This window comes from Heptranchias perlo, chromosome 13 (genome assembly GCF_035084215.1).
Source record: "Heptranchias perlo isolate sHepPer1 chromosome 13, sHepPer1.hap1, whole genome shotgun sequence".
In the NCBI taxonomy this organism is placed as follows: Eukaryota; Metazoa; Chordata; class Chondrichthyes; order Hexanchiformes; family Hexanchidae; genus Heptranchias; species Heptranchias perlo.
The window spans coordinates 70,961,017-70,988,980 of NC_090337.1; the positions used below are offsets into that span (position 1 = coordinate 70,961,017).

Genomic DNA, 27,964 nt, shown 5'->3' on the forward strand with positions numbered 1-27,964 from the left:
GGGCTCGATTTTCAAATCAAAGACCGGGTGCGTTGGGGGCAGGGGGGCTGAAAGAATCGGGAAAATCCCGAGCGGGTGAGGAAGCCGGCTCCAATCCGCTGACTTCCGCATCTCACGCAGGTTCATCTGTGTGCTCGCGCTTCTGGAATACGGAAGTACCCCCGGCAATTAAAGCCAACGACTATTATTTAAAGCACTTCTTAACGTCATTGAACTTGTTGAAGTTATAAATTTTGTGGCGATTGAGGCGGGGAGTGATTTTCATTCACCCTCAGTGTGTTTCCCGTGCTGTGGGAAAGACTCCATGTTGTAGGAGACGTGTTTCAGCCGGCAGCCAATTGGACATTGAAATCCCAGTTTGACAGATGGGGATAAAAGGTGAGTTATTGCAGCAGGGCACTCTGGTCTTTCAGACAAACTTTTGGCTGGGAGATCTTTGTGTTTAGACTGAAAATTCTTGGTTTCCACTCAGAATTCTTCTGTTCACACATTTACCAACTTTTCAGACCCTCTCAAACTCACACACTCAGGATGGGGGGTGCCATGGCTGCATTCACCACTACATCCGAGGACGAGCAACATCACCAGCCTCGCCAGGCACAGAGTCCACCTCCGCCACATGGAGCTCCACAACCCAGTGCTGCACCACAGGCACCTGTACAAGGGCACAGAGGGGAACAACAGAGAGAGTGATGTCGCAGGGGGCACGGCCCTCGCAACAGTGTATACAGACCGAGGCTCAGCTTCCTGGACCTCTCTGAGGAGCAGTACATACGGAGGCTCAGAGTCAGTCGCCAGGTAGTCACAGACATCTGCAGCCTCCTTCATGCTGAGCTGCTCCCGGCTGGGCCGAGCAGCATCTCATTACCTGTCACTGTCAAAGTCACCACTGCCCTCAACTTCTTCACCTCCGGATCGTTCCAGGGTGCCACCGGGGACATTGCCGGGGTGTCTCAGTCATCTGCACACAAGTGCATAAGGCAGGTCACCGACGGCTTGTTTCGCAGGGCCTCGCACTACATCAACTTCCCCATTGAAGACCTCAGCCAGACGGAGAGGGCAGTGGGATTCCACGCTGTGATTGGCTTCCCACGTGTACAGGGTGCAATCGATTGTACCCATATAGCAATACGAGCACCTCCACATGAGCCAGGACTGTTCATCAACAGGAAGGGCCATCACTCCATCAACACTCATCTTGTTTGTGATCACCACAAAAGATTCCTTCACAGATGCGCCAGATACCCTGGCAGCAGCCACAGTTCCTTCATTCTGAGGGAATCTAACATCCCGCCCCTCTTCCACGCACCGAACACCCACAAGGGCCGGCTCCTCGGGGACAAGGGATACCCCCAGCACACGTGGCTCATGACACCTCTGAGGAACCCCATCAGCGACCAACAGCATCAATACAATAACACCCACATCGCCACCAGGTCTACAATTGAGCATGCTATAGGGCTGGTCAAGATGCGATTTAGGTGCCTTGATCATTCTGGGGGAGCACTTCAATATGCACCAGACAGAGTGGGACACATTATAGTCATGTGTTGTGTCCTGCACAACATGGCACAACAGAGGGGGGCACCGGTTGAGGAGGCCCCATCCCCTCATCCACCATCCACATTTGCCATCCCCATTGAGGAGGAGCAGGAGGAGGAGGAGGATGAGGAGGAGGAGGAGGAGGAGGAGGAGGAGGAGGAGGACGAACCCACGGGCAGAGCAGCGGCTCACTTGGCTGCTTGTGAGGCCAGGGAGTCACTCATTTGTGAACGGTTCTCATAAGATCAGAAAGGGTGAAGAGTCCAGTCCTCAGATCACCTGAATAGAGCAGTGCCCACACCAGCTCCCTCACTCCCTGCACAAAACAGTCCTGCAAATACACATACACCCACTGTAGAGTGACCCAATGGGTGGCATCAAGTGTCGCCGTTCATGGGTGAAGCACATGAAAGAGCCTTATTACAGAAACCAGTCAAGAATGGGCAAGATGTGGCAGTAGTGGTGAGAATGATAACATTTAATGTGAATATAACAAAACCAAATATAAATGAAAAACCTGACAGTCTGTCAAACACCCTTGTGCATTCACTTTGTGATCGAAAAACCTTCGCGTTTCTCTTCCGACAGCTTCTACGTGGTGCATCCCCTGTGGCTGCAGCAGAGGTAGTGGTAGGTTGCTCTTGTTCATGCCCTGACTGCTTAGATGCTTTGGGCCTACGCCCTCTGGGTTTTGGAGCACATGCGGGTCCCTCCAAAGACTGCTCCACCTGCACCTGTGCAGGGGCAGACTCGGCCATCGGGAGAGGAGGCAGCATTGTGGGTACTGTTGAGAGGGGGGCAACGGGTGAGACGTGGGGGCGCTCCGAGTGGCATCCCCACTTCCATATCCCCTTTCGCCATCATCCCTCTCCTGGGCCAGGCCCACATCACTCCTACCACCCTGCTGGACAACAGTTTAGAGGACATGTGTGAAGCCTTGGAAGGCCACACATAAAGTATCTGTCAACCTGTTTAAGGCAGCAGAATATTGTTCACCCTGAGCCTGAACGGCCGTTGTCAGGGCCTGAATGGACTCATTTGTGAGCTGTGCTTGAAGCTCAATGGAGGTTAGCCTTCTCTCTATCGCAGACATTCCTGCACTTACCCACGACACTATCTCAGAGATTCCCTCCTGTACCTGTGCCACCATTCCACTCATGCAGGAGTTGGACTCCTCCATCATCTGCGCGATTGTGGAGAGTGCGCGTGGCACCTGTTCCAGCACCTCGCAAATGTGCTGCTGCCCCTCGATCATTCTCCTTTTAAAGGATGGCCCCCAGGGCTCAGCATCTGTGTCCAGCTGAGCAGAGCCTGGAGAGGAGTGCTCCCACCGACGCGGACTCTCCGCAGCTGCCCCTGCCACCAGTGTCTGCTCGTGCTCACATATGTGTGGTAACTCACCAGGTGCCAACCCAACTAACTGAGGACTAGGACCCACCGAGGTGTGAGTATCTGCGCTGGTGGATGGCTCGATCAGATGTGACGGTGCACCCTCAGAGGCCGGCAGGTCCTCTGAGGAATCGCCCTCTGCCGTCACAGCGGTCGCTGAAGGCCCTGTAAGAGAACAGAAGGCAATATTAAGCATGATCACAGATGTGTCATGTTGCGATGAGCATACTGAGGTGTTCAACATGCCAATTATTGTTACCATCAATTCATATTGTGAGTGCTGAATGTTAAAGTTCTGTCACCAGACGTTTGTGGGGTGCCAGTCTCACCATCCCCGATGGACGGGCACTCGAGGGTGCAGCTGAGCTCCAGCGCCTCCTGCTCCACGCCTGTGAGGACCACTGCTTGTTGTGGCCCCCCTCCAGTCCTCACCCTCTCCCGTGTATTTTACGCTCTCTTCCCCTATAAGGGGAGAAAGAACAGACGTGTGAGTGAGTGATGGTGAAGTGGCCAACCGAGGAATGCATTGTTTTGGATGAGGCTGACCGTGAAAGAAATGCATCAGAGGGTGAGTATGAGACAGAGCCATCATATTGGATCAGGATTGGGGTGAGTGGTAGAGGTGGGGTGAGTACTGTCGAGGTGAGGAAGTGCAGGTAAGTTGAGGTTGAGCTTTGAGTGGGTGTGAGGAGTGATGTGATGGAGTAGTGTTGGCAGTGCAGAATGTTTTGGGGGGTGGGGGTGGTGATGTGGAAGACAGAATGTAGGAGAATCAGTAAGTGTCCTCACTTTGGATGACCTGGTTAGGTCATTGAAGCTCTTCCTGCACTGGATCCAGGTGCGGGAGATGTTGCTGCTGCAGGTGACCTCCTCTGCCACCTCAAGCCAGGCCTTCTTGGTGGCACTTCCTCCTATCAGCCAGGTAAAACAGTTCCCTTCTCCTCCTCACCCCGGCCAGTAGTAGCTGCAGTGAGGCATCATTAAATCTTGGAGCAGCCTTGCCCCTCTGCTGCTCCATTGTGTCTTTTTGGTCTTTGCTCCAGAAAAAGCCATTTGAGCAATGGCCCTTTAAATAGAGACGCTCCAGCTGACAGTCTGTCAGCGGCAAACCCGAAAAATAAGAACTTACCTTTCCCCGCAATCGCGAGGTAACTGATGCTCATTCATCTTGTTTCCGGTTTTCGCTCCCGGCAGCCAGCCTGATTGACAGGAGCTGCAATGCCAAGGGGGGAGGCAGAGAGAGAGAGAGAGAGAGAGATGTCATTCAGCGCTGCAAGAGAGAGTGGGTGGGGGGGTGACAAAGATGGGGGAGGCAAAGATCAGCGGGGGGGGACATCGGACACCTGATTGGGGAGGTGACCTTGGAGAGACATCGGAGTGGGAGACATGGGGTGGGGGGGACATCGGAGAGGGAGACATGGGGTGGGGGGGACATCGAAGAGGGAGACATGGGGGTGGGAGACATCGGAGAGGGAGACATGGGGGTGGGAGACATCGGAGAGGGAGACATGGGGGTGGGAGACATCGGAGAGAGAGACATGGGGGTGGGAGATATCGGAGAGGGAGACATGGGGGTGGGAGACATCGGAGAGGGAGACATGGGGTGGGGGAGACATCGGAGAGGGAGACATGGGAGTGGGAGACATCGGAGAGAGAGACATGGGGGTGGGAGACATCGGAGAGAGAGACATGGGGGTGGGAGACATCGGAGAGAGAGACATGGGGGTGGGAGACATCGGAGAGGGAGAAATGGGGGTGGGAGACATCGGAGAGAGAGACATGGGGGTGGGAGACATCGAAGAGAGAGACATGGGGGTGGGAGACATCGAAGAGAGAGACATGGAGGTGGGAGACATCGGAGAGAGAGACATGGAGGTGGGAGACATCGGAGAGAGAGACATGGGGGTGGGAGACATCGGAGAGAGAGACATGGGGGTGGGAGACATCGGAGAGGGAGACATGGGGGTGGGAGACATCGGAGAGAGAGACATGGGGGTGGGAGACATCGGAGAGAGAGACATGGGGGTGGGAGACATCGGAGAGGGAGACATGGGGGTGGGAGACATCGGAGAGAGAGACATGGGGGTGGGAGACATCGGAGAGAGAGACATGGAGGTGGGGGGGACATCGAAGAGGGAGACATGGAGGTGGGAGACATCGGAGAGAGAGACATGGGGGTGGGAGACATGGCGGGGGGATGTCGGAGAGACTTTGGACATCGAAGCAGGGGTTGCAGGTGACATTGTTTCAAAGGTAGGTTTATTCATTTTTTTACGTTGTGAAACGTTATTTTATTTAATTTATTTAGCTTATTTTTGCCTGATCCAGCCCTTTGACCAGGCATGAGTCAGAAGTTGTGGGAAAGCCGCCCAGGTAAGTTGAAAATCGTTTTAACTACCTAATATGTAAGAAATAAAGTACCTTAAGTACCTCAATGAAGCTTTAATTGCCGGCGGGACTTCTGGGTTCAGGAACAGTGTGCGCACACAGATGCGTCTTTGTGAGACAAGTCGGCATATTGAAGCCGGGTTCGTTTCCCGCTCCTCATTTCCCTGATTTTCGTAACCCCCCCGCCCCCAATGCACCCGCACTTCCAAATTAAAATTGAGCCCATTAACTCTCTCCACAGGTGCTGCCTGACCTGCTGAGTGTTTCCAGCATTTTCTGCCTTTATTTCAGATTTCCAACATCCTCAGTATTTTGCTTTTGTTTTCCTGTAATATAGTGCGCTGATAGAAAACACTGCAGCTATTTCAAATGGAAATTAAGAACAAGTTTCATGAAAAAAACATCTGCTCTCTCTGTTCCTTTTCCCCCATTCTGCTTTTATTATTTTGACTGTAATTTTCTGTTATTTCCAACTATTACTTCACCCTTCAATTTCACTTTTGCCTCTTTCATGTGTTTACACTCATTCCCATTATTTAACTTTCTCTAGCGTTCCACTGCATTCTGAAGCTGGGAGCCATGTCTTGAAATAATCATTTCCCATTGGCTAAAAATGGCTCGCAGGGTCAGATCTTTCAACAAATCAGGATCCAAGGCATGGTAACATAGCCTGCTCATGGCATTGAGTCGGCCGAGTCAACTGTTACACTTCTTTATCAGCATGAAGGGTACTCGAGCTCGCAACAAGTTATTATCGGGACATAATTGGGGGGAGTGCAGCGTAGGTTTACTAGAATGATACCCGGACTTCAAGGGTTAAGTTATGAGGAGAGATTACACAAATTGGGGTTGTATTCTCTAGAGTTTTGAAGGTTAAGGGGTGATCTGATCGAAGTTTATAAGATATTAAGGGGAACAGATAGGGTGGATAGAGAGAAACTATTTCCACTGGTTGGGGATTCTAGGAGTAGGGGGCACAGTCTAAAAATTAGAGCCAGACCTTTGAGGAGCGAGATTAGAAAACATTTCTACACACAAAGGGTGGTAGAAGTTTGGAACTCTCTTCCGCAAACGGCAATTGATACTAGCTCAATTGCTAAATTTAAATCTGAGATAGATAGCTTTTTGGCAACCAAAGGTATTAAGGGATATGGGCCAAAGGCAGGTATATGGAGTTAGATCACAGATCAGCCATGATCTTATCAAATGGCAGAGCAGGCACGAGGGGCTGAATGGCCTACTCCTGTTCCTATGTTCCTGTGTTCCTGTAACACTGGTAAAATTAGCTCCTCATTGGAATTGCCCAATGAGTTACAACAACCCCCTAATAATTAAAACTACTCTGTTGTTCCGCACACATTTACAAGAAATAGTTTTTGCGTAGCATTATCTTCAAAATTTTCATCAAACATAACTTTCTTAGCAACAATATATATTTATAATAACACCCTTAACGTAGAATAATGCCCCAAAGTGCCTCACAGGTACCTGATGCCAAGTCAAAGGAGATATTAGGAAGGATGCTCGGGTTGCCAACCCTCCAGGATTGCCCTGGAGTCTGCAGGAATTAAATGACTTGTCTCCAGGACCCTGCTGCCAGCAACCTGGGAGAAAAATCAGAGGGGTAATAAAAAAAGTGTTCTAAAAAAAAAATTCTTGGAACATTTTTGATCTTTATTGCTAAAAATATCGGACATGGAAAAAAGGCTGTTTGACTGACAGTCAAGAATCATCCAATCAGGTAATGAAGAGTCTATTCGCTTTTTAATTGGTCTGGGAAGGCGGGGCACCGTGAGGATGGACATGTTGGGTGACCAATGATGGGAGTGAGGGGGTGGGATGGTTTGCAACAGGAGGCCATGTGATGACACCTCCAGGAATATGTCCAACAAGAGGTGACAACCCTAAAGGGTGACCAAAAGCTTGGTCTAACAAGTAGGTTGTAATAAGGGTCTTAATGGAGGAGAGGAAGATGTCGAAGAAGAGGTTTAGGGAAGGATGTCTAGAGCATGAGGCCACCAACGGTGGGGCAGAGGTAGTGAAGGATGCTCGAGGAATGGAGAGTTTGGTGGTGGGGTGGAGAGTTGGTGTTGTAGAGTGGGGAAGGTTACAGAAGTGGGGAGGGGCAAGGCTATGGAGGGGTCTAAACACAAGAATGAGAATTTTAAATATGTGGCACTGGAGCCAATGTCGATCAGTGAGGAGAGGAGTCATAGGCGAGCTGGACTTCGTGCGGGATGGGATATGGGCAGTTTTTGATGCGCTGAAATTTACAGAACGTGGAGGATGGGAGCATGGCCAGGAGGGCTCTGGAATAGTTAAGTCTAGAAGGGGGAAGTAGAGCACATCAAACCATTAATTAATTGTGGCACAGTGACATGACTCGCAAGTGACAGGTTAATGAACACACATCAAGACACCTGAACTACAGATCCTAACATGAACCACTCAGCTACCATTTCACCCCATTCCATTATTTTTGATCTCCAGGACCCCTGGTCCATGTCTCGGGTCCAGCTCACTCTCCAATCTGCAGTCTCTTTTAGTCACAGCAGCTAATCTGAATTGATGTAAAATATTCTAAGGCTACTTTGAATGACTGCAAATCAAGAAAGGTTCTGCTATGTTTCTTTAATTCTGTTATTGCAAGCTTCATCTATAACAAAATAACCATAAACCGTTGAACTGATAGAAAATCAGTGATGCAGTTTTCACGGTAGAAATAGCGATGATTACAAAGAATATTCCGTAACTTGTAGATCATTTGTAATATGGACAGTGCAATGTCTGAGTGGAGTTGACTCATTTTTGCCCTCTTAACACATGCTAAACATTCCCAATTCAATTTTGCCTTGTAAATATGAGATTAAAACTCTTTACAGGGAAGGAAACAGCAAAGGAAGAAAGTGAAGATTCCTTCGACCAAAGAAAACCTTCCTTGGATGGCAAAGGTAACAGAGATTACTTCCAGTTGTAACAAAGATCCCAAGTGAAGCTCCACCATACTCCAAGACGTCACACCTCAGTAACATCAGCTCCTAATAAAGACAACACTTTATTGGTTCATGCAGGTTGATATAAAACTGTTTTGCTTCTGCCCCTCTTAAAGAGGCTTTGTTTTTGTGAGAAAGTATTTCGCAACAATTATTTGTCTGGGGAGAGGGAAGAATCAGAGGAACAATGCAGCATTATGCAGCATGTATCTGACCCTTTAATTCTTCTGTATAACAGTCGGTTAGACGAATTGATAGAAAAATTAATGATGGAACTGTAACAGAAATACTAGGGATGGTGAAGATCGCAAAGGATACTCTGCAATGTTAAGATTAAACATTTTCTTGGAACTATCGCGATGCAGTACAAAGAATAAAAAACTGGAAATCTGAAACAAAACAGAGAATGTTTCAAATATGCAACAGATCTTTTAGTTCTGATGAAAGGTCCAACACCCAAAACTTTAGCCTGTGTTTTCTCTTGATAGATCATGACGTGTCTGCTGTGTAGTTCCTGCATTTCTGTTTTTATGGTTATCGAGTCATAGCCAGAGAATCTCCTGCGATGGCTTCTCCTCCCGCTCCCACACCGTTACCTCTGGAGTCCCCCAAGGATCTATCCTTCGCCCCCTCCTTTTTCTCATCTACATGCTACCTCTTGGTGACATCATCCGAAAACACAACGTCAGATTCCACATGTCGGCTGATGACACCCAGCTCTACCTCACCACCACCTCTCTCGACCCCTCCGCTGTCTCTGATTTGTCACACTGCTTGTCCAACATCTAGTATTGGATGAGCATAAATTTCCTCCAATTAAATATTGGGAAGACCGAAACCATTGTCTTCGGTCCCCGCCACAAACTCCGTTCCCTAGACCCCCGACTCCATCCCTTTCCCTGCCCACTGTCTGAGGCTGAACCAGACTGTTCACAACTTTGGTGTCCAATTTGACCCTGAGATAAGCTTCCGCCCACATATCTGCTCTATCACCAAGACCGTCTACTTATACCTTTGTAATATCACCCATCTCCATCCCTGCCTCAGCTCACCTACTGCTGAAACCCTCATCCATGCCTTTGTTACCTCTAGACTTGACTATTCCAATGCTCAGTTGGTCGGCCTCCCGCCTTCCAGCCTTCATAAACATCAGTTCATCCAAAACTCTGTTGCCCGTATCCTAATTCACACCAAGTCCCATTCACCCATCACTCTTGCACACCTACATTGGCTCCTGGCCCAGCAACGCCTCAAATTTAAAATTCTCAACCTTGTATTCAAATCCCTCCATGGCCTTGCACCTCTTTATCTCTGTAACCACCTCCAGTTCGACAACCCTCCGAGAACTCTGCGTTCCTCCAATTCTGGCCTCTTGCACTTCCCTGATTTCCTTTACCCCACTATTGGCGGCCGTGCCTTTCGACATTTAGTCCTTATGCTCTGGAATTCCCTTCTGAATCCTCTCTACCTCTCTCTCCTCCTTTAAGACGCTCCTTAAAACCTACCCCTTTGACCAAGCTTTTGGTCACCTGTCCTAATATCTCCTTATGTGGCTCGGTGTCAAATATTGTTTGATAATCGCTCCTATGAAACGCCTTGGGACGTTTTACCACATTAAAGGTGCTATCTAAATGCATGTTGTTGATGCAGTGTGTGTTTTTGACCTTTGCACAGACACATGCAAAATACTCCTGATTTCAATGTCAATCCACTAATATGAGCTTAAAACTCCTTACAGAGAAGAAAGCACCGAGAAACGACCTGGAAGATTTCGTGGAACAAGCAACACCCTCCTTGGAAGCTAAAGGTAATGAAATTTTGCTGCATTTACCTTACGCATAATTTCATACAGTGGATTAATTGTACAATGGCATCAGATGATAAAATCCTGCAGACTTTAGCCTGTGTTTTCTCATCGTTTCCCTGTCCTTGAGTTCAAGTTTTCTTAAGTCCAGCCCTGAGGAGGAATATTTTTTTTTATTATTCGTTCATAGGATGTGGGCGTCGCTGGCGAGGCCGGCATTTATTGCCCATCCCGAATTGCCCTTGAGAAGGTGGTGGTGAGCCGCCTTCTTGAACCGCTGCAGTCCGTGTGGTGACGGTTCTCCCACAGTGCTGTTAGGAAGGGAGTTCCAGGATTTTACCCAGCGACGATGAAGGAACGGCGATATATTTCCAAGTCAGGATGGTGTGTAACTTGGAGGGGAACGTGCAGGTGGTGTTGTTCCCATGTGCCTGCTGCTCTTGTCCTTCTAGGTGGTAGAGGTCGCGGGTTTGGGAGGTGCTACCGAAGAAGCCTTAGCGAGTTGCTGCAGTGCATCCTGTGGATGGTACACACTGCAGCCACAGTGCGCCGGTGGTGAAGGGAGTGAATGTTTAGGGTGGTGGAAGGGGTGCAATCAAGCGGGCTGCTTTGTCCTGGATGGTGTCGAGCTTCTTGAGTATTGTTGGAGCTGCACTCATCCAAGCAAGTGGAGAGTATTCCATCACACTCCTGACTTGTGCCTTGTAGATGGTGGAAAGGCTTTGGAGAGTCAGGAGGTGAGTCACTCGCCGCAGAATACCCAGCCTCTGACCTGCTCTTGTAGCCACAGTATTTATATGGCTGGTCCAGTTAAGTTTCTGGTCAATGGTGACCCCCAGGATGTTGATGGTGGGGGATTCGGCGATGGTAATGCCGTTGAATGTCAAAGGGAGGTGGTTAGACTCTCTCTTGTTGGAGATGGTCATTGTCTGGCACTTATCTGCCGCGAATGTTACTTGCCACTTATGAGCCCAAGCCTGGATGTTGTCCAGGTCTTGCTGCATGCGGGCTCGGACTGCTTCATTATTTGAGGGGTTGCGAATGGAACTGAACACTGTGCAATCAGCAGCGAACATCCCCATTTCTGACCTTATGATGGAGGGAAGGTCATTGATGAAGCAGCTGAAGATGGTTGGGCCTAGGACACTGCCCTGAGGAACTCCTGCAGCAATGTCCTTGGGCTGAGATGATTGGCCACCAACAACCGCTACCATCTTCCTTTGTGCTGATATGACTCCAGCCACTGGAGAGTTTTCCCCCTGATTCCCATTGACTTCAATTTTACTGGGGCTCCTTGGTGCCACACTCGGTCAAAAGCTGCCTTGATGTCAAGGGCAGTCACTCTCACCTCACCTCTAGAATTCAGCTCTTTTGTCCATGTTTGGACCAAGGATGTGATGAGGTCTGGAGCTGAGTGGTCCTGACGGAACCCAAACCGAGCATCGGTGAGCAGGTTATTGGTGAGTAAGTGCCGCTTGATAGCACTGTCGATGACACCTTCCATCACTTTGCTGATGATTGAGAGTAGACTGATGGGGCGGTAATTGGCCGGATTGGATTTGTCCTGCTTTTTGTGGACAGGACATACCTGGCCAATTTTCCACATTGTCGGGTAGATGCCAGTGTTGTAGCTGTACTGGAACAGCTTGGCTAAAGGCGCAGCTAGTTCTGGAGCACAAGTCTTCAGCACTACAGCTGGGATGTTGTCAGGGCCCATAGCCTTTTCTGTATCCAGTGCACTCAGCCATTTCTTGATATCACGTGGAGTGAATCGAATTGGCTGAAGACTGGCTTCCGTGATGGTGGGGATATCGGGAGGAGGCCGAGATGGATCATCCACTCGGCACTTCTGGCTGAAGATGGTTGCAAACGCTTCAGCCTTGTCTTTTGCACTCACGTGCTGGACTCCACCATCATTGAGAATGGGGATGTTTGTAGAGCCTCCTCCTCCTGTTAGTTGTTTAATTGTCCACCACCATTCACGACTGGATGTGGCAGGACTGCAGAGCTTTGATCTGATCCGTTGGTTGTGGAATCGCTTAGCTCTGTCTATAGCATGTTGCTTCCGCTGTTTAGCATGCATGTAGTCCTGAGTTGTCGCTTCACCAGGTTGGCACCTCATTTTTAGGTACGCCTGGTGCTGCTCCGGGCATGCTCTTCTACACTCCTCATTGAACCAGTGTTGATCCCCTGGCTTGTTGGTAATGGTAGAGTGAGGAATATGCCGGGCCATGAGGTTACAGATTGTGCTGGAATACAATTCTGCTGCTGCTGATGGCCCACAGCGCCTCATGGTTGCTCAGTTTTGAGCTGCTAGATCTGTTCTTAATATCTCTAACAAAGAAGACTTCCGCCCTTTTTAAATGAGATGATGGGCAGTAAATTGGATCGTGTAGCACCCGTTGTTTTGGCGCTACACGGCCTCTCCAATATCCAAGATGGCGTCTTGACTGCGCACGCACGTTTCCAGCGTGACGTGCACTGGACACTATCTTGGTACAGGAATTAGCACATGCACAACTACCGAACGCTGGAAGCATGTACGGTCGGGAGAAAATGGCTTCAATCAGTGTGCAACGCTGATTTAAAGTGATCGACACCATTTTGGGACTTAACTCTCAACTCAACGCACAGTCATAACCCCAACCATCTGAACGTGTCTTAGGGTGCCTGGAGGACCCCCCCACCAGTGCTATTTAAAGGGACCGTGCAGGATTTACAGGTTAGTGGCTGGATTATTGCTTCTGGCTGCCGAGACATTTGTAACTGTTTTTGGAGGTCTCCTAGACTTGAATACTAGGACGCGGGGACAAAGCCTAACATTTAGAGCCAGGACGTGCAGGAGTGAAGTTTGGAAATGCTTCTACACGCAAAGGGTGGGAGAAGTTTGGAACACTCTTCTGCAGACGGCAGTTGATGCTAACTCAATTGTGAATGTTAAATGTGAGATTGATAGATTTTTGTGAACCAAGGGTATTAAGGGATATGGGGCTAAGGTGGGTATATGGAGTTAGGTCACAGGTCCACCATGATCACATTGAATGGTGGAACAGGCTCGAGGGGCTAAATGTCACTGCCACTTGCTGCCTCCTGATATATGCCAAGTTCTCCTGCAAGAAAGTGGGACGTGTGTCTGGGTGATGTGCCTGTCATGGTTGAACAGCTGCCAGTGTGTCTGGCCTGTGAGTTGTGGGTGGGCGGCTTGAAACAGTGGTAATGTGTAAGGGTGAGATGAAGCATCTGGTTGGAAAAGTTGAGTACTGATGGAAAGAGTTTATTGGTATGTGGGTGATGGGGGTGTAGTGTATGGTGTAGTTGGTAGGAGGCGCCACTTGCCAGTTGACCTCATTCACCTTGACCACTCATGTCAAAGCATTGAACTTCTTCCTGCACTACATCCATGTTCATGATATTGTGCGCCTGGCATTGACTTCATCCCCCGCTGCCTCCCGCTGACTTTTGGGAATGTGTCTGGAGGGCCTCTTGCCCCCCCACCCCCACTGTGGATATAGGATGTCCCTCCTTCTGTCCACCTCTTGCACTAAGGTCTCTAGTGCATCAGCAGAGAACCTTGGTGCATGGACTCTCGCAGGCCTGGTACCAACTCAGATCAGCAGATTGGTGAGGTCTGGTGTGCAGATTGGAGGATGTGGGATTTAGTAGTGCGCAACCTTTATTCAATGTTTTAACATGACTCATCAGTGTGTAAACATAGGGATGGGAGCTGCATCTGTGCTTTGCATGTGCGATATCTGATCTCTGTTCAGACTCTGTGCAGACAGTAGACTGTTATTTTCGCAAATAACAGATGCCAACTACCTTTAAGAGATTTTTAAGAGACAGCCTGCCTTTAAGAGATTGGGCCTCCCCCTGCTGGTGGAAAGAGCGAATTGCATTGATTCCTCATGTCAATGCTGATTCGGGACGCTGGTCGGAGGTAAATCCTCAGGCTGGAGAGGGAGTGCGCATCACTCTCATCATGATGATGTCAGCCACGAGTGATGATGCGTTTTACTGTGATTACTTCATCACTTGCTGCGTTTGTAAAGTCAAATAAACAGGTTTGCCAAAGACTTTTTTGCAAAGCCAATGGCCTTCAGAACTCACTCCCTACACCTGTGTGGCAGAGGGAATATGGATGGCAGTGGGTGAACGAAAGATTGAAAAACCAGAGCAGAACGTGCATGTTTGCTGTGAAACAGTCTGCAGTTCTAATTAAAAATCAGTGATAAAGTTGTTAGGAACACTGAAGATTGCAAAGGATATTCTGTGCTCCTAGTAAACAGCAGTCAACACAGCTTTCGATGGGGAAGGTCCTGCCTGATAAACCCCTTCCATTTCTTTGAGGAAGTAATTGCCCATACGGACACTGGTAAACCCTACAACGCTGCACTTAGACTTCCAAGAGGCACTTGATAAAGTTTGACACCAAAGACTACTAGTTAAGCTCCAAGCTGTGGGGATTCAGGGTAAATTTTGGGACTGGATAAGAAATTGGCTGATGGGTAGACACAAACAAGGTGTTTGTTAGAGGAGTCGGGGCAAGTGCTGAATGGGCTGCCCCAGGGCGCAGTGTTGGGACAGCCACCATTGTTAATTGGATTCAGAAACTCAATGCAAATTTGCAGGCAATATCAAAGTGGGGGGGGATGGAGCAATGGCATTGGAGGAGACAGCCTAGAATTTACAGAGTGAGTTGGACAGAATATGTAATTGAGTAGAATAAAGTAGGATGAACTTTACTGCAGACAAGTATAAGGTGCTGCAGATAGGAGGGAAAAGTGGATGACACACACAAACTCCATGAATAGTGTTCAAATAGTCAAAATGAAGCTGAAAAAGATCTAGAAGCCTTAGTAGACCCAACACTCAACATGTCCAAACCCCACAGAGCAGCAATCAACAAAACCAAGAGAATGTTGAACTACACAAAGAGCCAAAACAGTAGAGATTGAGGGCTCAATTTTCCCGGGAAATTGCGGGTGTGTTGGGGGCAGCGGGACTCCGAAAATCGGGGAAATTCCGTTTGGGTTCGGAGCCCGGCTCCAACCCGCCGACTTCCGAGTTCCCCACGGATGCACCTGTGTGCGTGCGGGCGTCCCGGATCCGGAAGTCCCTCCAGCAATTAAAGCCAGCGGGATGATAGCTAAAGAGCCAAATGTACCTCATTGAGGGACTTAAGGCATTTTACTTGTGACATATTAGATAGAATGATTTTTAACTTACCTGGACGCTTTAACCAGGTGTGAAGGGCTGGATCAGGCAAAAAGAGACAAAATAAATTACATTAAAAAACCATTGCACGAAGTTAAAACACAAAATCAACCTACCTTTCCACCCTGCTCTGATGTCTGATGTCTTCCTCTCCGATCTCCCTGTCTTCACTCCCCCAATGTCCCCCTGATCTCCTCCTTCACCCCCCAATGCCCCCCCGATCTTCCCCTCTTCACCCCACGATGTCCCCCCGATTTCCCTCTTTTCATCCCCCTGATGTCCCCCCAATCTCCCCTTCTTCTCCCCCCCCCCCGATGCCCCTTGATCTCCCCCTCCCCTCTCCCCCCTCGATCTCCCCCTCCCCACCCGATCTTCCACTCACCCACCCCCCTGTTCTTCTGTTCCAGTGCTGGATGACGTCTGGCTCTCTCTCTTTCTCTCCCCTCCCACCTCGCGTTGCAGCTCCTGACGGTGACCGGCCTGTCAATCAGGGGCTGCCGGGCACGAAACCCAGAAAGCACATTAATCACCATCAATTACGATGCGACCATGTCGGAAACGGTAAGTTTTGTTTATTCGGGTTTGCCATGCGGACCTTCACCCCGCCTACTGCCAACCCACCACCATTTCAAAATGTACAGTGCTCTGGATAGACCTCACCTCGAGTACTGTGTCCAGGACATTCAGGTATTGGAGGCAATGCAGAGAAGAGGCTGATTCCTAGTGTTGGGGATCCTGAAGGAAGACCAGAGAAACTTAAGCTTTGCAGCCGGAAAGGAGGCGTCTGAGAGCTGATGTTGAAGAACTTGATAAGATAGTTCAGCGAATGGAGAAGGTAAATCTGGAATAGCACTTTAAACTAAATTGCGAGGGTAGAACAAGAGGGACACATGTATAAACTAGTAAAATTAAATCTAGATATCAGAATGATCAACAATTGGAATAAACTTCAGATAGAGTAGTGGAGGTGAAAATCCCAGGAATCATTTAACAAAAGAATTGGGTGCTACAATGGGGGGGATTTAGGATCTCTTGGGATGAATGAATTGAGGATGAGCTAATGGCCCATCCCTAAGTAAGTATCTTGTGATCCTGTGACGTTATGGTAATGCAATAACCAGGCTGCAGAGACTCATTTGTTGCCTTCTAACAAACACAAACTAAATATTCCCAATTCCAATGTCACCGTGTAAATATGAGAATAAAATTTTGTACAGGAGAGGAAGCAAACGAAGCACATGAAGATCCCCTGGACCAAAGGAAACCTTCCTTGTATTCTAAAGGTACCAGAAATCAACCTATCGCAGGGTTTTATGGTGGGGGGAGGGGTTGATTGTACAATCAGTGGACATAATATTATAGAATCATAGAACGTTACGGCACAGAAGGAGGCCATTCAGCCTATCGTGTCTGTGCCGGCCGAAAAAGAGCTATTCAGCTTAATCCCACTTTCCAGCACCTGGTCCTTAGGCCTGTAGGTTACGGCACTTCAAGTACGCATCCAAGTACTTTTTAAATGAGTTGAGGTTTTCTGCCTCGACCACCCTTTCAGGCAGTGAGTTCCAGACCCCCACCACCCTCTGGGTGAAAAAAATTCTCCTCAGCTCCCCTCTAATCCTTCTACCAATCACTTTAAATCTATGTCCCCTGGTCACTGACCCTTCTGCTAAGGGAAATAGGTCCTCCCTGTCCACTCTATCTCGTCCCGTCATAATTTTTTACACTTCAATTAAATCTCCCCTCAGCCTCCTTTGTCCCAAAGAAAACAACCCCAGCCTATCCAATCTTTTCTCATAGCTGAAATTCTCCAGCCCTGACAACATCCTCATAAATCTCCTCTGCACCTTCTCTAGTGCAATCACATCTTTCCTGTAAAGTGGTGACCAGAACTGTACGCAGTACTCAAGCTGTGGCCGAACCAATGTTTTATACAGTTCTAGCATAACATCCCCGCTCTTATATTCTATGCCTCGACCGATAAAGGAAAGTATCCCGTATGCCTTTTTAACTACCTGTCCTGCTACCTTCAGGGATCTGTGGACATGCACTCCAGGGTCCCACTGTTCCTCTACACCTCTCAGTATCCTCCCATTTATTGTATACTCCTTTGCCTTGTTTGCCCTCCCCAAATGCATTCCCTCACACTTCTCTGGATTGAATCAAGAACATGATAAATAGGAGCAGAGTAGGCCATGTGGCCACTCAAGCCTGCTCTGCCATTCACTGTATGGGTACGGTAGCCTAGTGGTTATGTTACTGGACTAGTAATCTAGAATCATGAGTTTAAATCCTGCCATAGCAGCTAGGGAATTTAAATTCAGTTAATTAAATAAAATCTGGAATTAAAAAACTTGTATCAGTAATATGGCCATAAAACTACTGGATTGTCGTAAAAACCCATCTGGTTCACTAATGCCCTTTAGGGAAGGGAACCTGTCGTCCTTACCCAGTCTTGCTTATATGTGACTCCAGACCCACAGCAATGTGGTTGATTCTTAATTACCCCCTGAAATGCCCTAGCAAGCCACTCTAGTTGTTCATAGAAGTTGGCTCACCACCACTTTCAGATGGGCAATAAATGCTGACCTTGCCAGCAATTCCCACATCCCATTAATGAATTTTTAAAAATCAGATCATGGCTTCTATTTGCCACTTTTCTGACCAGTCCAGTGATATGTTCCTGCAATCTACAGCTTTCCTCCTCTGTAATCCAACTACCAGATGGAACAAACATCCCAAGTTTGAAGATGCACTTTGAATACTGTGTATACTTCTGGTCACCACAGTATAATAGGGATATTGCAGCTATTGAAAGGGTACAGAAGAGAGTAACCAGAATGATTGAAGGGATGGAGCGATTGGATTATGAGGACTGATTACATAAATTGGGTATGTTCTCACTGGAAAGAAGAAGGTTGAGAGGTGATATTATTCAAGGATACTCGATAATGTCGGCCATGACGAGCTGTTTCACCTTGTCCAGAACAGTCGAACCAGAGGACACGGCCTGTGTTTGAAGGGGGGTAAATTCAAAACTAATCTGCTGAAACATTGCTCTATTTTAGCACCTGCAATCGGGTGCGTTCCTGGCCGGGGGCGGGGGCTCCGAAAATCGGGGATTCCCGGGTCGGGTCGGGAGCCCGGCTCCAACCCGCCCACTTCCAGGTTTCCCACAGACGCGCTGACGTGCACGCGCAGCCCCCGCATGTGGGACTCCCGCCGGCAATTAAAGCCAGCGGGGTGTCACTTAAGGTATTTATCTTGGTATTGGTATTTCAGGTCGCTTACAGACCTGATTAACGAGATATTTTAGGAGGGTTGGGATATTACAAACAACTGGGACTGTTTCCCGTACTGGGGGAAACACTCCCAGTTCAAATGGACGTGTTGCAGCTGTCAGCCTGTGGCAGCTGCAAAGGTCCATTTGACAGGTGCGGGGGGGAGACCCTCACTCATTGCAGGAGGCCACTCTGTCACTTTGGACAAAGTTTGGCCTCCACCACCCTCCTCCTAACAACAAAATTCACCAACTTGCACACTTACCCTGGGGTCCAGACACATTTACCTACCTTGCGGACCCCCTCAGATGTACATCTTCTGGATGGGGGCCGCCGTAGCTGCAGTCATGACCTCCTCGGAGGGCGAACAGCATCACCAGCCTCGTCGGCCACGCCGTCCACCTCTGACATGTGGAGCTCCACAACACAGTGCTGTGATACATCCACCTGCACAGCAGGAGGGAGGGCAATGGCAGAGAGAGATGCGTCGCAGAGGGCACTACCCTCGCCACAGGGTCCACAGACCGAGGCTCAGCTTCCTGGACCTCTCTGAGCAGCAGTGCACACGGAGGCTCAGAGTCACTCGACATGTAGTCGTGGACATCTGCAGCCTCCTTCATGCCGAGCTGCTCCCGGCTGGCCCGAGCACCATCTTCTTACCTGTCGCTGTCAAAGTCACCACTGCCCTCAACAACTTCTCCTCCGCATCCTTCCAGGGTGCCACCGGGGACATCACTGACGTCTCTCAGTCGTCTGCACAAAAGAGCCCTGCAAATACACCTACACCCACTCTGCAGTGACACAATGGGTCGCATCAGGTGTGGGTCTTCATTGTGATCCTCAGGAAAGGGCATTATTGCACAAACCAGACAAGATTCGCAAAGACATGGCAGTAGTGGTGCCAATATAATATGTAATGTGAGTTGGTCAGAAATTCAATGTAAGTAAAAACCATGACAAACCCTCAAACCCCCTTGTGCATCCCCTTCTTGCTCACGACACGTTTGCCTTACGCTTCCTACTGCACATATGTGATGCATGCCCTGTGGCTGCAGCACAGGTAGTGGCAGGTTGAGTGAGGCTGACCGTGAAAGAGATGCATGAGAGGGTGAGTATGAGATAGAGCCATGAGATTATATGAGGATTGGGTTGAGTGGTAGTGGCGGGATGAGTACTGGCGAGGTGAGTAAGTGCAGGTAAGATGAGGATGAGGTTTGAGTGGGTGTGAGGGGTGATGTTACAGAGTAGTGTTGGCAGTGCAGAAGGAGATGTGGGGTGGGGGTGGTGATGTGACAGACGGAGTGTAGGGGAATGAGTAAGTGTACTCACATTGGCTGACCTACTGAGGTCATTGCAGCGCCTCCTGCACTGTATGCAGGTGGGCGATATGTTGCTGGTGCTGGTGACCTCCTCTGCCACCTCGAGCCAGGCCTTGGTGGTGGCAGAGGCAGGCTGCTTTCTCCTGCCCGCTGGGGGAAAGATCTCTGTCCTCCCCCTCCTCCTCACCCCATCCAATAAGAGCTAGAGTGAGGCATCATTAAACTGGGAGCAGCCTTCCCCCTGGGCTGCTCCATGCTGTAATTTTTCCTATTTGTTGCAGCATCAGTCAGTGGAGGACTGCCCCTTTAAATAGAGCTCCTCCAGCTGACAGACCTTACTGCGCATGCGCAGCCCGCCCGACGCACAGATCAGCAGTGGGGAACCCGGAACAAGAGGTAACTGGATCCAATCAGCCTGCGATTGCGCGCGGGGCAGACTGATTTCACCGGGCGCGTTACCCACGCGCCCAATTGCCTGCCCGCCGCGAACCCGCCGCCATGGTAACATCGAGCCCATTATTTCAGTGAGTGAGTGGTGAGTCTATGGAACCCAGCTCCAACCCGCAGACTTCCGGATTCCCCACTGACGCATCTGGGTGCACGCGCGCCTCCCGAATGCAGAGGTCCCACCGGCAATTAAAGCCTGCGGGGTGATACTTTACGCGGTTGTTGCGTTAGTTGAAATACTTGAACTACTTAATTGTCTCCACATTTTGGCAGGGGTGCGATTTTGAAGGATCCTCAGCATGTTTCCCGTGCTGTGGGAAACACTCCCTGTTGCAACAGACGTGTTTCAGCCAGCAGCCAGTGGGAGATGCAAATGATTATTTGACAGGTGGGGAGAAAACGTCATTTATTGCAGCAGGGCACTCTGTCACTTCAGACAAAGTTTTGGCTGTGAGATCTTTGCGTTTTCACTCAAAATTCTTACTTTCCAATGAAAATCCTTCTGTTCACACATATTTAACTGCTTTTCGGACCCCCTCAAACTCACACGGTCAGGATGGGGGGGCGCCATCCGAGGATGAGCAACATCACCATCCTCGCCAGGCACGGTGTCCACCTCCGGCTCGTGGAGCTCCACAACACAGTGCTGCAGCACAGGCACCTGCACAAGAGCAGTGGAGGGCAACAACAGAGAGGGTGCCGCTTGAAGAGGCCCCATCCACATCTGCAACACACATGGAGGAGGAGGAGGAGGAGGAGGAGGGGGAACCCATGGGCAGAGCAGCGGCTCACCTGGCTGCTCGTGAGGCCAGGGAGTCACTGATATGTGAACGGTTCTCCTAACATCAGAAAGTGTGAAGAGTCCAGTCGTCACACCACCTGGATAGAGCAGCGGCCACACCAGGCCGTCCACCCCTCCCTGCACAAAACAGTCCTGCAACTACACATACACCCACTGTAAAGTGAACCAATGGGTGGCATCAAGTGTCGCCGTTCATGGTGAACCTCATGAAAGGGCCCTATCACTAAAGCCAGTCAAAAATGGGCAAGAATTGGTGGCAGTGGTGAGAATCATAAAATTTAATATCACTTCAACAAAAACTAAATATAAATGAAAATCATGACAGTCTGTCAAACCCCCTTGTGCATCCCCTTCATGCTCATAAAACCTTCACCTTTCTCTTACGACTATTTCTACATGGTGCATCCCCTGTGGCTGCAGCAGAGGTAGTGGCAGGTTGCTCTTGTTCATGCCCTGACTGGTTCGATGCTTTGGGCCTACGCCTCTGGGTTTCAGTGCCCGTGAGGGCCCCTCCAAAGACTGCTCCACCTGCACCTGTGCAGGGGCAGACTCGGCCACCTGGAGAGGAAGCAGCATTGCGGGTACTGGTTGAGAGGGGGGCAACGGGTGAGAGCTGGGAGCACTTTGAGTGGCGTCCCCCCTTCCATGCCCCCTTTCGCCATCATCCCTCCCCTGGGCCAGGCCCACATCACTCCTACCACTCTGCTGGACGACAGTTTGGAGGACATGTGTGATGCCTTGTAAGGCCAGTGTTACTTTATCTGTCTGCCTGTTTAAGGCGGCAGAATGTTGTTCACCCTGAGTCCGAACGGCCGTTGTCAGGGCCTGAATGGACTCATTTGTGAGCTGTGCTTGAAGCTCGATGGAGGCTAGCCCTCTCTCTATCGCAGACATTCCGGCACTTACCCGCGACACTATCTCAGAGATTCTCTCCTGTACCTGTGCCACCATTCCACTCATGAGTTGGACTCCTCCATCCTCTGCGCGATTGTGGAGAGTGCGTATGGCACCTGTTCCAGCATCTCGCAAATGTGCTGCTGCCCCTCGATCATTCTCCTTTTAAAGGATGGCCCCCAGGGTTCAGTATCTGCATCCAGATAAAGTCCCCCACAGGAGACTGGTCAAGAAGGTATGAGCCCATGGAATCCAGGGTGCCTTGGCACTTTGGATACAAAACTGGCTTAGTGGCAGAAGGCAGAGGATGATGGTCGAAGGTTGTTTTTGTGACTGGAAGCCTGTGGCCAGTGGGGTACCACAGGGATCGGTGCTGGGTCCCTTGCTGTTTGTGGTCTACATTAATGACTTGGATATGAATGTAAAAGGTATGATCAGTAAGTTCGCTGATGATACAAAAATTGGTAGGGTGGTAAATAGCGAGGAGGATAGCCTCAGTCTGCAGGACGATATAGATGGGTTGGTCAGATGGGCGGAACAGTGGCAAATGGAATTTAACCCGGAAAAGTGCGAGGTGATGCACTTTGGAGGAACTAACAAGGCAAGGGAATACACAATGAATGGGAGGACCCTAGGCAAGACAGAGGGTCAGAGGGATCTTGGTGTGCAAGTTCACAGATCCCTGAAGGCGGCGGAACAGGTAGATAAGGTGGTAAAGAAGGCATATGGGATACTTGCCTTTATTAGCCGAGGCATAGAATATAAGAGCAAGGAGGTTATGATGGAGCTGTATAAAACACTGGTTAGGCCACAGCTGGAGTACTGTGTGCAGTTCTGGTCGCCACACTACAGGAAGGATGTGATCGCTTTGGAGAGGGTGCAGAGGAGATTCACCAGGATGTTACCAGGGCTGGAGCGCTTCAGCTATGAAGAGAGACTGGGAAGATTGGGTTTGTTTTCCTTGGAGCAGAGGAGGCTGAGGGGGGACATGATTGAGGTGTACAAAATTATGAGGGGCACAGATAGGATGGATACTAAGGAGCTTTTTCCCTTCGTTGAGGGTTCTATAACAAGGGGACATAGATTCAAGGTAAAAGGCGGGAGGTTTAGAGGGGATTTGAGAAAGAACTTTTTCACCCAGAGGGTGGTTGGAGTCTGGAACTCACTGCCTGAGAGGGTTGTGGAGGCAGGAACCCTCACAACATTCAAGAAGCATTTGGATGAGCACTTGAAATGCCATAGCATACAAGGCTACGGACCAAATGCTGGAATATGGGATTAGAGTAGACAGGGCTTGATGGCCGGCGCGGACACGATGGGCCGAAGGGCCTCTATCCGTGCCGTATAACTCTATGACTCTATGACTCTATGAGAAGATCCTGGAGAGGAGAACTTTAACATTCATCACACACAATATGAATTGATGTTAACATGCCTTGCCATTTTCAGCACCTCAACATCTGTGATCATGCTTAATATTGCCTTCTATTCTCTTACAGGGCAGACTCTCCACAGCTACCCCTGCCACCAGTGTCTGCTCGTGCTCACATGTGTGGTAACTCACCAGGTGCCAACCCAACTAACTGAGGACTGGGACCCACCGAGGTGTGAGTATCTGCGCTGGTGGATGGCTCACTCAGGTGTGACGGTGCCCCCTTAGAGGCCGGCAGGTCCTCTGAGGAATCGCCCTCTGCCATCACAGTGGTCGCTGAAGGCCCTGTAAGAGAACAGAAGGCAATATTAAGCATGATCACAGATGTGTCATGTTGTGATGAGCATACTGAGGTGCTGAAAATGGCAAGGCATGTTAACATCAATTCATATTGTGTGTGCTGAATGTTAAAGTTCTGTCACCAGACGGACAGGCACTCGAGGGTTCGGCTGAGCTCCAATGCCTCCTGCTCCGCCTCTGTAAAGATGACGATTTGTTACGGCCCCCCTCTCCGGTCCTCACCCTCTCCCATGCATTCTGAGCTCTCTTCTCCTTTCAGGGGAGAAAGTAGTGACGCGTGAGTGAGTGATGATGAAGTGACCAACCGATGAATGCATTGGTTTGGGTGAGGCTGTTAGTGAAAGAGATGCATCAGAGGGTGAGTATGAGACAGAGCCATGACATTGTCTGAGGATTGGGTTGAGTGGTCATGGTGGGGTGAGTAATGGGGAGGTGAGGAAGTGCAGGTAGTGAGGAAGTGAGGATGAGCTTTGAGTGGGTGTGAGGAGTGATGTGATCGAGTAGTGTTGGCAGTGCAGAATGAGTTGAGGGGTGGGGGCGGTGATGTGGAAGACGGAGTGTAGGAGAATGAGTAAGTGTACTCACTTTGACTGACCTAGTCAGGCCATTGAAGCGCTTCCTGCACTGGATCCAGGTGAGGGAGATGTTGCTGCTGCTGGTGACCTCCTCTGCCACCTCGAGCCAGGCCTTCTTGGTAGTAGAGGCAGGCCACTTCCTCCCGTCCGCCGGGTAGAAAATATCCCTCCTCCTCCTCACCCCATCCAGTAGCACCTGGAGTGAGGCATCGCTGAATCTTGGAGCAGCCTTGCCCCTGTGCTGCTCCATTGTGCTGTGTGGGTGTTTGCTCCAGGAAAAGCCCTTGAGGACTGCCCCTTTAAATAGAGCCCCTCCAGCTGACAGCCTGTGATGCGGGTGCGCAGTCCGCCCGCTGCCCAGCTCTCCGACGGCAAACCCGGAAGCCACGCAAAGTGGCACCAATTCACTGGCGATCGCGTGGGAAACGGACATTTTTTATTGGCAGGTTGCCCGTGTGCCCATTGACCCCTCCTGCTGCCATCCCGTCTCCACCCTAATATCGGGGCCACAGTATGTGAGTAATTTGAGACATGACATGTGGTGAGTGTAACAGGCTCGGGAGGAACAGGTCATTTTGGACCTATGGTTCCCAAAGCTCTCCAGCACTGGGGGTTTCCTCACCTCATGTCCAATTATTATTGAATCAGGTGACTACCAGGATGGACTGTGGTCTTGTTTTGTGTGGAAATTCCTATATTCCTATGTGAAGCTCCATCGGATCAGTTCAATAGTTCACACCTCGTTAGACCAACCCATAATTGGAAACACTGGGCGTCATTTTAGCACCCGCTATCGGGTGCGTTCCTGGCGGGGGGGCTCCGAAAATCGTAGAATCCCGAAGCGGGACCGGAGCCCGCCTCGAACCCGTGCACTTCCGGGTTCCCCGCTGACGCGCCGGCGTGCGCGCGCAGCCCCCGCAGGCAATTAAAGCCAGCGGGATGCCACTTGAAAGTATTTATTTAGGTATTTCAGGTCATTAACTGACCTGATTAAGGGATTATGTGACGAGGGGTGGGATTTTAGAGCAAACCGGGACTGTTTCCCGTACTGGGGGAAACACTCCCAGGTCAAATGGACGTGTTCCAGCTGTCAGTCTGTGGCAGCTGCAAAGGTCCATTTGACAGGTGGGGGGAGACCCTCACTCATTGCAGGAGGCCACTCTGTCACTTTGGACAAAGTTTGGCCTCCACCACCCTCCTCCTAACAATAAAATTCACCAACTTGCACACTTACCCCGGGGTCCGGAGACATGTACCTACCTTGCGGACCCCCTCATATGTACATCTTGCGGATGGGGGCCGCCGTAGCTGCAGTCATGACCTCCTCGGAGGGCGAACAGCATCACCAGCCTCACCATCCACGCCGTCCACCTCTGACACGTGGAGCTCCACAACACAGTGCTGTGACACATCCACCTGCACAGCAGGAGGGAGGGCAACCGCAGAGAGAGATGCGTCGCAGAGGGCACTACCCTCGCCACAGGGTCCACAGACCGAGGCTCAGCTTCCTGGACCTCTCTGAGCAGCAGTGCACACGGAGGCTCAGAGTCACTCGACATGTAGTCGTGGACATCTGCAGCATCTTTCATGCCGAGCTGCTCCTGGCTGGCCCGAGCACCATCTTCTTACCTGTCGCTGTCAAAGTCACCACTGCCCTCAACAACTTCTCCTCCGCATCCTTCCAGGGTGCAACCAGGGACATCGCCGATGTCTCTCAGTCGTCAACGCAAAAGAGCCCTGCAAATACACCGACACCCACTCTGCAGTGACACAATGGGTGGCATCAGTTGTGGGTCTTCATTGTGATCCTCAGGAAAGGGCATTATTGCACAAACCAGACAGGATTCGCGAAGACATGGCAGTAGTGGTGCCAATATAATATGTAATGTGAGTTGGTCAGAAATTCAATATATGTAACACCCGTGACAAACCCTCAAACACCCTTGTGCATCCCCTTCAGGCTCACGACACGTTTGCCTTACGCTTCCTACTGCACATATGTGATGCATGCCCTGTGGCTGCAGCACAGGTGGTGGCAGGTTGAGTGAGGCTGGCCGTGAAAGAGATGCACGAGAGGGTGAGTATGAGATAGAGCCATGAGATTATATGAGGATTGGGTTGAGTGGTAGTGGCGGGATGAGTACTGGCGAGGTGAGTAAGTGCAGGTAAGATGAGGATGAGCTTTGAGTGGGTGTGAGGAGTGATATGACAGAGTAGTGTTGGCAGTGCAGAAGGAGATGTGGGGTGGGGGCGGTGATGTGGCAGACGGAGTGTAGGGGAATGAGTAAGTATACTCACTTTGGCTGACCTACTTAGGTCATTGCAGCGCCTCCTGCACTGTATGCAGGTGGACGATATGTTGGTGGTGCAGGTGACCTCCTCTGCCACCTCGAGCCAGGCCTTCCTGGTGGCAGAGGCAGGCCGCTTCCTCCCGCCCGCCGGGTGGAAGATCTCTGTCCTTCCCCTCCTCCTCACCCCATGTATTGATACCTGGAGTGAGGCATCATTAAACTGGGAGCAGCCTTCCCCCTGGGCTGCTCCATGCTGTAATTTTTGCTATTTGTTGCAGCATCTGTCAGTGGAGGACTGCCCCTTTAAATAGAGCTGCCCCAGCTGACAGATCTTACTGCGCATGCGCAGCCCGCCCGACGCGCAGATCAGCAGTGGGGAACCCGGAGGAGCAGGTAAGTGGATCCAATTAGTGGATTGGATGCTACAATCGCGCGGGAAGCTGACTAATTTCACCGGGCGCGTTACCCACGCGCCCGATAGCCCCCCCGCCGGAAACCCGCAGCCCTGCTAACATCGGGCCCACTGTTTTCTTGGATCTAGCGCCTTTATAATGAACAATTCTCCGTCTTTCTTAAAGAGGCATTACTTTCAGGAGAGAATATTTAGCATCACCGGTTTTCTGGTCTGGGGAGAATGATTTTCATCCTGATAACATTGTTTAAAATGACATGATGATGCGTTTCAATATGATTTACATCATCACACATTGATAAAACAAAAATAAGGTTTTTGCAAACAGTTAACATGAAGGCAGGGCTCACATTAAACCCAAAACTTCTTGGCAGAGTGAATATGAAAGGCAGTGGTGCACCGAAATATTGGACAAAAGAGACCAAAATCTTAGCAGATGATAATGTTCCTTTAATTCTAGTATATAATGTTTTACTAGAAAGTCAATTAAGATAATTTATATAGCACCTTGCATGCCCAAAGTCCACAAGTTATTTTGTAGTGCAGTCACTTTTGTTTTGTAGGTAAACACAGCAGGCAATTTGAGCACAGTAAGATCCCACAAAGCACAATGAGATAAATGTCCAGATAATCTGTTTTGTTTCGGTAGGGTTGATTGAGGAAAGAATATTGGGCAGGACATCAGGAGAACTGCCTGCTCTTTTTTTGTATTCATTCATGGGATGTGGGCGTCACTGGCGAGGCCAGCATTTATTGCCCATCCCTAATTGCCCTTGAGAAGGTGGTGGTGAGCCGCCTTCTTGAACCGCTGCAGTCCGTGTGGTGAAGGTTCTCCCACAGTGCTGTTAGGAAGGGAGTTCCAGGATTTTGACCCAGCGACGATG

The 27,964-nt window shown here is 49.9% G+C and overlaps 1 protein-coding gene across 20 annotated transcripts in view; it reads left to right on the top strand.

Moving 5' to 3' along the window:
• LOC137331694 (kyphoscoliosis peptidase-like) overlaps positions 1-27,964 on the top strand; it is a 273,350-nt gene that overhangs the window by 161,528 nt on the left and 83,858 nt on the right. For 17 of the 20 annotated variants that reach the window (XM_067995661.1, XM_067995663.1, XM_067995667.1 and 14 more), the window contains 3 exons: positions 8,202-8,270; positions 10,051-10,119; positions 16,548-16,613. In XM_067995661.1, the coding sequence (XP_067851762.1) occupies positions 8,202-8,270; positions 10,051-10,119; positions 16,548-16,613 (204 nt within the window). The remainder of the gene's footprint in view (positions 1-8,201; positions 8,271-10,050; positions 10,120-16,547; positions 16,614-27,964) is intronic. The other 3 variants (XM_067995668.1, XM_067995673.1, XM_067995677.1) reach the window with 1 other exon arrangement.